This window comes from Rhizophagus irregularis, chromosome 10 (assembly GCF_026210795.1).
Source record: "Rhizophagus irregularis chromosome 10, complete sequence".
Lineage (NCBI taxonomy): Eukaryota > Fungi > Glomeromycota > Glomeromycetes > Glomerales > Glomeraceae > Rhizophagus > Rhizophagus irregularis.
Genome location: NC_089438.1, coordinates 2198864 through 2213316, shown reverse-complemented (window position 1 = coordinate 2213316; position 14453 = coordinate 2198864). Strand labels below are relative to the sequence as shown.

At 31.9% G+C, this 14453-nt stretch overlaps 1 protein-coding gene across 1 annotated transcript; it reads left to right on the top strand.

Annotated features, from left to right (window-relative positions):
• Positions 1 to 113: 113 nt before the first annotated feature.
• OCT59_002008 (uncharacterized protein) lies at positions 114 to 1706 on the top strand (the record flags this gene model as incomplete). Its single annotated transcript, XM_025316035.2, has 4 exons — positions 114 to 378; positions 445 to 563; positions 632 to 1174; positions 1257 to 1706. 4 exons carry the CDS (start codon positions 114 to 116, stop codon positions 1704 to 1706), a joined length of 1377 nt encoding a protein of 458 aa, XP_025181389.1.
• Between the last annotated feature and the right edge of the window lie 12747 nt (positions 1707 to 14453).

The following is a 14453-nucleotide window of genomic DNA, read 5'->3' as shown; positions in this document are numbered from 1 at the left end:
CAAAAAATTAATACAAGTTATAGTGACACTAACTTTGTAGATCACTCTATAGTTTTACTACTAAATTATGGTTAAATTATGGTGATTAAATTTGAAACTTCCCATAAGCAATCATGCCACCTGATCCCTTCGAAAATGAGTTAAACTTAGCAAATGCTCCTGTTCCTCCCAGCGTGAACTCTGTACCTCCCGTAGTTTTTGTTGAAGGGTTCATGGGGTCCGGTAAACAAAAAAATTGGGGTCCGCTTGCCGAAATATTTAAAAATACAGGTATTGATCAAAATTGTAGCAGAAAACTCATTTTTGTGAAGCCCGGCTGTTGTAATTCATTGCATGATAGGGCAATTGAAATATTCTATCAGATCAAGGGCGGAAGAGGTAAATAATCAATTTAATGGTAGAACACTAGATTCGCAAATTCACTAACAAGGGCTTTACTAATAGTTGACTATGGAGAAGAGCATGCAAAAGAATTTGGACACGCTCGTTTTGGTCGCAGATACAAGGGATTTTACCCCCAATGGAGCGCATCAAACCCGGTCCATTTTCTAGCACATTCATTGGTATGCTTGATATTTTTCATTCTATCGAATTGAAAGAACAATTGCACTTAATATAATTGCATTATCAGGGAGGCATTACCATTTGGAAATTACAACAATTACTAGCATGTGACATATTTCCCGCTTCTCTAAATCCACATCCTGACATGATACTTTCTCTAACTGCTGTATCAACACCCTTTAAGGGAACTCAAGGTGTCTATCTTCTCGGTAGCACGATTAATCCAAATAACATTATTCGCCCATTTTCTATAGGTTGTTGGCTTGGTCGATTTGTTCACATTTATGAATACTTTAATATTCAATGGCTAAAAGAACTATTTTATGACTTCAATGTTGATCATTGGAATTTTTATTGGAAAAATGTGTGGGGATGTGCTATAACAGAGAAAGAGCAACAATCAGATAATGACAACCAAAACACGTCTGAAGAAATAAAACAAAGTGTTGCAGGCAAAACCTATGGATTATTGTATTGCTTGTATAAAAGTCCATGGTTGTATAATAAAGATAATGGCCCATTTGATATGACTATACACGGGATGAAAATTGTAAACGAAACGAGTCGAATATTTCCAAACACATTTTATCGCTCTTATGTTACAACTATTGTAAAATCAATTTTCTATTCTATTCTCTTCATTTTATATCTCTATTGATGATATTTCATTCATCTCATTCATCTCTACTTAGACTTGCACGGAAAATTCAATATATCATACCCCAAAGCCCTCATTATCCCTGTATTACCCAATATATTATCTTTCCTACAAAATTGGCCGTTTTCGATTCCCAGAAGCATACAAACAATATCAACCCATTACTGATGAGGAACTACCCGAATGGTATGAAAATGATGGTCTATGTCCCATTATATCTCAATATCATCCCTTTTCATGCTCTCCCGGTTATTGTACCCATCATGATGGTATGCCACTATCTGAAAAATACAAATATCAACATTCATATCAAGTTTCTACAAAATCAAGACCAAATCCCATTCGTGGACAATGGGAAGTGTGGAAGATCGAGGATACAACACATTGGAGTATCATTCCAGTTTGGTACAATGATCCAAAGCAAATGGAATTTTTTGTTGGATATAAAGAATACCTTGACCAATTGGATGCATTACATTTATAGTTCAAAAATATTTTACATAGTGCAATTAGAATGTGAGAATATAATTAAAAAAGAATGTGGCTATTTTAAGTTTCAATGCTAATTATTTATTTAGGTTTAATTTAATTTAATAGAGTTATAAAGATAAATTAATTTACAAAAAGGTCACTCAAGAAAGGTGGCTTTTATATGGAATGAAAAACTGGTTTCCTTAAGATTTCATATTAAATATTTTTGATGCATAATTATAAACTATCAAGTTTTTTTTCATCTAATATAATTTTCAAAGTTTATTAAAATATTATATATTATTTTCATCAGAATAAATATAATATATTTGTCACTCTAAGTAGCAACCAAAATTAGTGACTTTTGAAGTTATATATTATTAAAAAAATTTTCTTTATAATTTTTATTATATTACAATTTCTGGCTGTAAACAAATGCTTATATATAGCTATAATATATATGACTTGAACCCAATAAATGTTGTTGATGTCCGTCTTATGTTGTTGTTAATGAAAAGTAATGAATGTTCTACGTAACATGATTCTGAAAAATGGTTTTCACAAATTTCTAAATTTCTGTTCAATTGGAAATCTTTGAAAATGAGAAAAGTAACGCATATTAGGATGCACTTTGGCACTTCAATTTGAAGGTACGTCTTTTTTTTCATTTTTTTTGTTTCCTTTCTTTGTTCTTTTGTTCTTTTCATTCTAATTAACTCCTCTTTCCTCTTAGGTCTTAGTTCTTTCTTCGGCTATTTCAGCACTTTGGCATTTCAGTTTCATATATAGATGGGTTTTTTTCTTTTTTTTGTTTTCTTTTTCTTTTTTTTCTTTCTTTTTTTTTGTTTATTTCTTTTTCTTCTTTCTTTTTGTTTTATTTCTTTTCCTTATTTTTTTTTTGTTTATTTCTTTTCCTTCTTTCTTTTCATTCCTTTATTTCTCTTTTTCATTTTTTCACTATGCTTTTTTTTCTTTTTTTTCTTCAATACCCAAAGAAAAAGAAAAAGGAAATGATACAAATAAAAAAAATTATTAAAAAAAGTTTTCTCTTTAATTTTTCGTGTGCGTTTTTTTCTCCAATACCAAAAAAAAAGGAAAAAAGGAGAAAGAAAAAAATAAAAACTAAATACGTAATATTTTTGATGTATTATTATATAAATATCAAGATCTCATGATGTAGTCACACAATTGTAAATGGTTATTTATGGTTATTTATGTGGGTAGTTAGTCTAAACATAATACCCATGTGATTGCAGTATTTTTAAATATTTAGATTATTAAATTAAACTTTACCTACCTTAAGAATCAAACCTAAAACCTTAAAAGTACTCTTTACCAGTAGAATATTATTGGAATTCAACAGTTTGGATGTAAGTTTCTATTTGGAATGATTGGATTTGTAAGTTTGATGCACAAATAAAATTAAAAGAAAGAAATATATTTTTTTTTATAGATAATACTCCTATCTACTATGCTTTATATAAAGGTGTGGAATTTACCAATATAATAATTGAATTTTTGCTTTTTAATACAATTGTACTAAATTTCCAATATAATTTTAATAATTAAGAAATTTTAACTTATAATATTTGATCAATATTGAAAATTGCTTTTTCAAAATTGTATTAAGGTTTTTGACTTTTAACAATTTAACAGAAAATAGTAAATTTTTAATCAATATCAAAAAACTATTAAATAGCTAAGGTCTTTGCAATATAAAAGTATGAAACTTAAAAAAAATTTTAATTTACTTTATATGTTAATTATGTTTTTCTTACTAAAATAAATGCAAATTTAATATTAATTCAATTTTTAATTTTTTTTGAGTTTCACACCTTTCTATTGCAAAGATCCCAAATATGTTATATTAGCCTAGAATAGAGTTCTTCCTAAAACTATATTTAACTGCTAAAATAAAATACAAATGATACAAATTCTTATAATAAAATTGAAGAGAATAAGTATAAAAAAACAGAAAAGAATGAATATAGAGAAATTTAAGATTTAATTAATAAGTTTGAGTATATATACTCTCTTACTATTGAAGAATACATTAAATTAGATCAGAAAAATGAAATTGCTGGTATACCTTCATTTGAAAAGCAGATTATTGCTATTTTTAAAGAAAATAATACTATATCTAATGATAAAGGTGATAAAAATATTATTTTAGTAATAAGTTTTGAGATCTTAATTGCATTTATAATTTTTAATTATATAGAGTAAAATGATAGTTAAAATATTTTTGATAAAAATGCATTAAAGATAATAAAAAAAATTAGAAAAATGGTTAAACAATTTTTTTTCTAAAAAGCAATTAAATTTAAATTTATTTATTATAAATAAAAGTAGTAAACTCAAGCCAAATGACACTTATTTTAATCTAGCTGATAATAATATTATGAACAGAAAAAGAGAAAGCAATAATAATATTATTGATATTGAAGCTTTATATTTTAATAAGTTTGATTTTTAAAACACTGGTTAAAATCAATACTATTGGGTACATATCGGGTACCTGATATGTGTATAATATATGTGATATATGTGTATGATATTTAACAATACCACATATATCAGGTACCCGATATAGAAATGTAGAAAATCGGTGACATATACTGTAAACATTATGTATACATCTTACACATATCGGGTAGTCAAATATTGGTGACATATCTTGTAAACATCACGTATATATCTTATACATATCGGGTAGTCAAATATCAGTGATATATATTATAGATATCATATATTTAACACACATATATCGGGTAGTAAAATATTTGTAATACATCAGTTAGTAGCTATAAATTTCATATTAAAACTAATAGATATATATCTCTTTTTTTTATTTTAATTCAGATAAAGTGAAATTCAACTTTATTAAAATTTGAACAATAATACAAGTCTTACTCTATTTTAAAGATGTTAGCCGTAATTCAAAAAAGTGTCGTAATACAAAATTTTTATATGCCGTAATTAATTAAGGCTATAAAAATAATTAAGGCTAACATCTTTACTCTATCTACTACATATGTAAAATCAAATAAAGTTGAACATTAAAAATAAATAATTATACTATGTAATATGTAAAGTTCTACTAAAAGTAACAATGATAATAAAATTATCTGTTTAACATTTAAAAGAAATATTAGTGAAAATATTAGTAAGTATATTAATTAATAAGAGAAATAAAAATAGAAATGTTAATAAAAACGTTAGTGGTAAATATAGAAAATATTAGTAAAAATGTTAGTAGGAAGAAAGAAAAGTTAGTAAAATAGAAAATATTAATACGAGAATGTTAATAAAAACATGTTAGTAGTATTTAATATTAATAGAAAATGTTAATAAGTGGTAGAAAACATAGTGAGAGAAAAGAAAAAAAGTATTAGAACGTCAATAGAAAATGTATATATAAAAGAAAAAAGCAAGCATAATGAAAATATACCTTTATGTTTATTTCTAATATAAAAATAAATAAAAAAATATAATAATAATATTATTTCATAATACCTAAGTAAAGAGTTTAAATAAACAAAGTGCGAAATATAAATATTGAAATCATGTGATCAATCGCCTGATTACAAAAACAAATTCTGATTGGGTCATGGATTTTAACCCCAACATATCAATCCGGATTATTATAATTAATAAAATGCATTTATACTATTTATACTAGAATTACACTGCAAGTTAAACTCTTTATTACTTTAAATAATACAAAACTCTACTTAAATATACCAATTAGTCACATATCGGGTACCTATCGGTAGCCTATCATACATATACCAGTCAACAAGTTAAATCACTGATTTTTCATAATATCACAATAATAAATATTCATTCAGAATCTTTCTCCTTCGCCCTTTCAACTTACAGTTCGTATTATTATCCAAGAAGCTGCATCTCTAAAGAAGAAAAAAAGTTAGTAAACGTTCCCAACACAAAGAAACCTCCTCCTTTTTCCATTCTACTTACTATTAGCCCATTCCGAAGTCCAGTATCCAATAGCTGCAAACAAGAGTCTCTAAAGATAAAAAAAGAAAGGGAACATTAGTAAATGTTCCTAATTTAAAAAAAAAATTCCCTCCCCTCACCCTTCAGCTTACAGTTCGTATTATTATTCAAGAAGCTACGTCCCTAAAGAAAAAAAAGGGGAATGTTAATAATGTTCATTAACATTCTCAATTTTTTAAAAAAAACTCCCTTCTCACCTCCCATTCTACTTATGTTTCCATATCAGGTATCCAAGAGGCGAACCTGGAGTCCTAAAGAGAAAAATAAAGTTAATGCAAAATTGGTATAATTAAACATGAAAGTATTAAAGCAAGATGAATGAACGCTTTACCTAGGACCAGGAAGACACGCCCCCTAAAAAAGAGAAGAAAAGGCATGTTAATGATATTCCAAAGGCAAAAAAAAGTGAAAAATCCCACCTCCTAACTTACCTTTCATAATCCAAGCTGAATCTATGACCTTAGAAAGGCAGGTCATATTCCTCTTCCCGCTGACTTAGCTGCAAAGAAAGGAGTTGTGAATCCCCAAAATATGGATAATGAATATTTTAGATGGGCAATCTTAAGTGCACTTTATCCAGTAGGACAAAAGGCAGAACATATTGCCCAATATCGTCAGTATGTAAATGAGTTGAACTTCGAAGGTATCAAATTTCCAGTTCAGGCAGATGAGATAATCCTTCAAAGATTTGAGTAACAGAATCCTCTGTATAAGTAAATGGCATGTTACTGACCATGATATAGCCACGGGTAGATGAATGATCGATTTAGTAATGGGGAAAAGCAACATTACTGCTAGATAAAGAATATGAGTCATTTAGTCAATAAACAGACAAGAAATGAACATGCAACACTTGTTTGCCAGTGGTGTATCTCACACTTCACCCATAATCAAGAAATCCATGACAAGCATATGGCAATATGCCGAGGAATTAAGCATAGTCCACAGGCAGATCGCATGCCAAATCCAAAGAAAGGTGAGAATGTTTACCAGTTTAAAAATTGGAAGCGACGCATGCAAGTTCCATATTACTTTGTCGCAGATTTTGAGGCAATACTAAAACCTATCATAAATGAGAATCATATTAATAAAACCAAGAAAATTCAAGAACATATCCCATGTTCATTTGCATATATGAAAATTCGTTATGATGGGCAATCATATCCAGAGAAAATTTATGTAGAGCATAATGCCGCAACCTAAACCAATGATCCCCTTATTACCGGAAGAAGAAGAGATCCATAATAATGCTGAACATTGCTGGGTATGTGAGAAAGAATTTGGAAGGCCTGAAGAAAAAGTGCGAGATCACTGTCATATAACAGGTAAGTACTGAGGAGCGGCACACAATGCATGTAATCTTCAGCTTCAAATAAAAGTAGGAGAAATGCACATTCCTGTCATCTTTCACAACTTATCAGGCTATGATAGCCACATGATTATGCAAGGAATAGGTGCAATGGAATGCAAGGATGAAATCGAACCAATTCCATATAATATGGAAATATATGGCATTCAAGTTAGGATCACTCCAATTTATCGACAGTATGCAATTCTCAAATCAGGTCTCGATAAATTAGCATCCAATCTTGACAAGATAGTGCTGACCCTAATCATCTTTGGCGAATTGATAAAAATAGATGTTTAGAAATATTAGAAATATTTATCAAGAAAGGTGTTTACCTTTATGAGTATATGGATAGTTGGTCAAAATTTGATAAAGTTAATTTACCACTCAAAAATGCATTTTACAGTAAACTTAATAATACACATATTTCGGATAGTGAGTATGAGTATGTGCAATATGTTTGGAAAAAGAGTGATACGAATAGTAGTAGAGTATGGTAGAGGTGTTGAGTAGAGTATAACGTGAATGTGACATTATACTCAAGTGATAAATAAACACCTCGGCCCAAGCTCAGCCCAGCGTTTTGGCTGGGTGTCTATTCATCACTTGAGTATAGTTCACACCCTTTATGTTACGAGTGCTACGGAAAGGAGTATGGTCGGGTCAGCGTGATGAGTAGAGTATGGAACCCTATGTGACAGTTTACTCAAGTGATAAATAACACGACGGGCCAAACACTATACATCACCTGTGTATGGTTCACACCCTTATGTTACACACCGCCAAATGTCACCATACTCTATTCATCACGCTGACCCAACCATACTTCTTTCTGTAATACCATTATGTTACACACCGCTAAACATCATAATACTCTACTCAACACACCGGCCCTACTCTACTACTTTTCGTTTTACCTTTGGAAAAAAGCCAGATGTACGGATATTTTCCAAAGTTTTCAGGAAACAGCACTAAGTAAATATGGTCAACATATGGGATGCACTATTTCTCAAAACTCGGCAAAAACTTGAAGTATATGATGGTTGAGGAAGGACTCAGAGGTGGAATATCTATGGTAAGTAGATGATATGCTTATGCAAATAACCTCGGCATGGGCGAAGGTAAATGGAATATGAATAAACCTAAATCATTTCTCTTATACTTGGATGCAAATAATCTCTATGGCTGGGCAATGATGCAATACCTACCTACAGGAAATTTCCGCTGGATAAGAGATGAGCAAAAATTGGCAAGCCTTAGGGATGAAATAATTAGTAATGAAATGGAAAATGATATACCTGAAGACTACATTCTTAAAGTTAAACTTGCATATCCTCGAGAACTCCATCCCTCCCATACTGATTATCACCTCGCCATAGAAAGAATGAAGGTAAGACCCGAATGGTTAAGTGATAAGCAACATGAATTAATCAATCATTCAGGGCAAAGATATGTACAGTCGGGTCCAAAAGTGACACCCGATTTTGTATGGTGTTACGATACACAAAATTTACATTATTTATACCCCCTTTTTTTTATTTTTAAATGTTTTTCTCACAATTTCATAACCTAATAAACGCGTTGCAAAGTTAAAAAAATAATGTCACATAGAACTGAGTTAACTTCTCAAGATAAAGGAAAAATACTAGCATATATGGAGAATTTTAACCCTGCACAAATAGCAAGAAAAATGGGTCGTGACCCCACCACAATAAGAAGAATTATTGACAGATACAAGAAGACAGGGAAAACTGAAAATTTACCTAGATCGGGGCGTCCACCTGCTCTCAATAATAATGAGAAAAATGCACTCATAAACAAAGTTACACAAGATCGACGCGAACCTTTACATGAAGTCATTAATACATTAGATTTAAATTGCAGCCCTACAACTGCTAAAAGAGCATTACATAGTGTTGGAATTTATTCCCATGTTGCTGCAAAAAAACCCTTTATCTCAGAAAAGCATGCATTAGCTCGTATTAGTTGGTGTAAGAAATATAAAGAAAAAACAGCTTATGATTGGGCACAAGTTATTTTCTCAGATGAATCAAGTGTTGAGATTGGCAAGCAGTCACGACAAATAAGAGTTTGGAGACACACAGGGGAAAGGTTTAACACTGAATGCTTGACACCTATCTTTAAAAGTGGTCGAAAATCAGTCATGGTTTGGGGATGTTTTGCAGGAGGGATAAAAGGGCCATTAATTTTTTGTGATGAAAATAAAGAAGGAAATGAAAAAATCAATTCAAATACTTACATTAGAATCCTAAATTCATATCTGTATCCATTTCAGCATACAGTTCATGAGTTAACAGGAAGGGCTGCAATTTTTCAACAGGATAATGCACCCATACATACCGCGAAAATAACCAAGGATTGGTTGAAGAAGAATAAAATTGTGGTTATTGATTGGCCGGCAAATTCTCCCGATCTAAATCCAATAGAAAACATCTGGAAGCAGTTAAAGGACAATATCCAGAGTTGTAAAGTCTTTCCAAGAACTGTGGATGAACTTAAAGTTGCACTAAGTGAAGAATGGGAAAATTTGGATTGCTCCATTTTTGAAGAGGTTGTTGCTTCAATGCCACAAAGAATAAATGCAGTACTAGAAGCAAGGGGAGGGCCAACACATTATTAACCATTTTTAGTAATTATTTTTTATGTGAATTTTAATGAAAATCAATAAAGTTTTGCCATTTTTGGCATTAATTTTAAATCGGGCGTCACTTTTGGACGTGACTGTACCTACCGAAAAGCTTATCCCGAACCTCTTTGATAAGGATAAATATGTAGTTCATCGCCGCAATCTCCAATACTATATAAATCAAGGTATGGTATTAGAGCACATTTACGAAGCTATTAAATTTGAGCAGTCACCATAGATGAAGCCATATATAATATTTAATACCGAGCAGCGTGCCAAATCAAAAAATGATTTTGAGAAAGATTTCTATAAACTTATGAATAATAGTGTTTTCGGTAAAACTATGGAAAACCTTAGAAAGCAGCAGCGTGTCTCAGTGATTCAACCTCTAACTCATCCCAAGAAATATAAAAAGCTCGCTTCTGATCCTGCATTTAAGAGTTGAAGAATTTTCACAGAGAACTTAGTGGCAGTTCACCACCGCAAAACAGAAGTTAATCTTAACCGCCCCACATATATTGGCATGTGCGTTCTCGATCTTAGTAAGCTATACATGTATCAATTCTATTATGATACTCTCAAGGCTAAATACAAGGATAAAGTGCGATTATGCTATACTGATACAGATTCACTCCTTGTGCAAATTCAAACTAAGAACATCAACGCAGATCTTATAAATATGGCAGACTAATTTGATTTCAGTGATTATCCTATTGATCATCTTATTCGTCAGGCAATAGGAGAGGAAAAGATTGCAGAAAATACAAAAGTTCCAGGATTATTTAAAGTCTATTCTCAAAGTAGGAGCCAAAGGTGTACCCTCAAAAGTGGTTAAAAAAAAGTTCCATCACGAACGATATAATAGGGCGCTCTTCGATCCTAATCATATGGATAAGGTTACCTTTCTTGCAATCAGATCAGACAAACATAGCATCCATACAGTAGAAATGTCAAAAGTTGGATTATCCCCGATGGATGATAAAAAATGGATTGCACCTGATAATATAACCACATATGCACATGGTTATAACTATTAGGGTAAACCAAGTAAAGAGGTGGGAGGTAGCATAGTATTTAAAGGAATTATTAATAATTGTTCACGAATAAAGTATTTTTTAGGTCCATTTGTCAACTGATACATAACCGGCTGCCCATCAATAACCGTCAAAGATTCAATTGTAAAAATTTTAGTAGACCATATTGGATCTGTGGCATGCCTTCTACCTCTATAATCTGAGCTATCAAGTAAGTATCTAACGGAAGAACCTGCAGGTAACCGTATTTCATTTATACCCACTAGTCTATCTTTGCGAATCTTTGATGGTAGTGCATATACCTGATCCTTTTGGATTGCCACAACTGGTGGCATATTTAGCAGATGAGTGTTAGAATTATTTAGCTCATTTACAATATCAGGAAGATTCTCAACCCAGGCAGTATTCACACCTTCTGTAAGGAGTTCCTTTGCATCCTGTATTTTAAAAAGCCTCTCTGCTAAAGTTTGATTATATCGTTCAACAATGGCCTGATTTTTATGAGTAGTACCCACCCGAATACGTACATTTTTTTTACCCATTAGCTCATAACTTTATCTTCAAATTCTGATCCACCATCCACCTGTAGAACTTTGGCCAAATAAGTAGACAATCTGCTTTACTATAAATCTTTTTAAATGCTTTAGCAATATGCACAGAGCTGTGATCTTCTAAAGGCACAGAAGCTTTATAACGGCTAGCAAAATCTACAATATTTAGGCAATACTTATATAGCTTTTTACCTACAGTATCATGAGGCATATATAAAATATCCGCCTGATGATACATATTTGATTGTGTAATTTTGTTAAAAGAAACCTGTGGAATATACTTCCATACAGCCTGTTTATGCAACCATTCTGTAACATCAGAAATATCAATATCATATCCTTCTGCCCGAGCCTTAGCCCAAAGTTTTTCCGGGACATGATAGTATTCACTTGGCTGATAATAGATTCGCTGAAGAATATAATTTTGCTCAATTTGTTTATTAAAGGTGGGGTCTATAAAAATCTGTGGAAGCTGCGATGTTTGATCAGACAGAAGAGACATTGTTAATTATAAAGTTCGAATGTACATTACAATCACAGGAACAATATATAAAATACTTGTATGGCGTAGTCTCAGGATATGAATCTGAAATAGAAGAACTTAGGCAAAAAAATGCAGAATTGCGTATAAAACTTAAGAATGCATTAGAAGCAGTATCACTAAAAGAAGAAGGGCTACAAGCACTAGAACGCCAGTTGATTGAAGTTGATACTTTAAATATTCAACTCAAAGCTCGAATAAAAGAACTTGCCAGGAGACAACAGAAAAATATGCCACAATCACCACAATCCCACAATTCCATTAGAGAAATTTTAAATCATCGGGAGTTATTGCCTATAGTATAGCTGATATTCGTGTATGTCTAGATCGAGAAAATATTCCAGTTACCCCTTATATAGATAATTTATTTAATACTGCAAATAATAGTCTTGATGCTATTATCCGGTATGCTGATGAATTGCGGAATATTATAGAAGATAAAAATAATAATGAGGTTAGACTTGAAGATTTGTTGGATGATGCATTTAACCGTGAAGAATATCTAAGGCAAGAACTTAATAATACACGTGCCTCTGTACTAAATACAAGATGTACCTTTAAGGATGCATATATACAGGAGTTGCATCATCGTCAACATTGGAAAGGTCTTGCGCAAAATACTCAAACCCAATTAGCTAACAGTCAGATTCAATTGGCTAATACCCAGACTCAATTTGAGAGTAGAAGAAATGCTCACAGATTATTGCAACGCTATAATAGAGAAACAGAGTGGAATAGAAGGTGAACTATTGCTATTATTCAGCAATTTCTAAACTGTCAAAATCATGGGCTAAATCAACTGCAAAATGTGCAAAATCAACTTCAAAATGCGCAGAATCTGTTTTCAAAATTTGAATCAACAATTTTTAATAATACAATCAGCAATGGCGGGATACGCACCTAAGAAATTTAGAGGAGTATCAGGTGAGGATCCAGAACTTTGGCTTCAAGAATTCAGGCAATTGTGTGAGTCTGCTGGACTTGATCCTGCTGCTAATGCTAGGACTTGTGTTAGGATTCATGGAATCTTTGAGTCTTTACTTGAAGATGATGCTAGAGATTGGTTTGAAATGCATATCAAAGGAAAAAATTGGAAATGTGCAAATATTCGGAATAACCTTGCTGTAGCTAATCTTGCTGCTGCTAATGGTATGAATAATGGTGCTATACATGTGTAAATGCAAATCAATTTGTGGGGAGAGCTCTTGCACAACATGGGCAGGCGGCTGTAGTTAATACTATTACTGGTGCTGATTTTATACCTAGTCATACTGTATGGGATGAAGATTGGTCAATAGCCGGTGGTCGTCCTACTGATTTAGCTGCTAGTAATCCTAATGCTAATAATGGAGGTACAATTGTGGCTCCTGGAATACGTATTGGACAATTAATATATCATTTTAAGCATTACTTCCCTACTATAACATCTGAAAAGTCTAAACTTACGTTTCATGCTATTGTCCAACTCAATTAGTATGACAACAGTTCTTAAATGGCCTTTCTAGTGAAAATCAGATGGAAACACGACGTATTGGTTTGGAAAATTCTGTTGCATTTATCCTAAATAAATTGGAAGAAATTGAGAGATACAAGACAGATACAGCACCCGCTTCTATCTCCACACATACTCCTATAGTTACATACCAGGGTCCAACTTTAGCAGATATTGAGAATCTTATAAATTCTAAAATTCCTGTGATCGCGCCATCTGCAGTGCCACCATTAGCGGCAGTACTATCATCTAGCCCCTTTTCAAGTTTTCAAAAAGATGTATCATTTCAGAGATTAGTCGCTCTAGGATACAAATTAGGTCTTCTGAGAGATATTGATATAAGTAAAATATCCATTGAAGATCTTGAAGCATTCATTGATACAGAACTTAATAAAAATTTACCTCCTAATCATGCTTACCATGGCAATCAGGTATTTGGTATTACGCAGGTCAAAATCAAAAAAATATTCAAGTTGCGGAAAATCTGGCCATACTAAAAGTTCATGTCCAAAATCTAACGTACATGATTCTTTTGATTCTGCCGATTCATCTGACTCCACTGACAGTGATTCAGATTCTGATTCTTATTCTGCATCCCGGCATACTTGTTATGGATTAAAAAAAAGAGTGCAGAAGGAAGGTGTGTGGATAAGAAAGAAGGAGGTAAGATGAAATCATGACTTAAAAGGCAACGTATTATCTTTGAGGTTTTCCAATTACTTTTAAAGGCCTTAGTTCAATCTTTCATTAATGCTGTACCAAAAGAGATTATTATATCTGTATATAATGCTTTAAATGCAGAATTTATCAATTATAAAGAACCAATACTTAACCAACTTAAGGGATCACCTTCGATAAAGACATGAGAAAAAATTTGGGATAGTATCAAAGAACTTTCACCGCTATTTTACAGCCGATGATCGGGATTGTATCCAGTAATATGGCTGCGAATTTAATCCGTAAAAATGAGGATAGTATGTGCACTGATAGTTTTTGGTTTTTTAACCGCAAATCTGCTAGTGATGTAGTTACTATTAAAACTAAGGTAGTAGCGCCTGAAAGTGAGAAATCTTTAGTTATCCCCACAACGATTTTTGATACTGGTTCTGATAGCTCTCTAATATCCA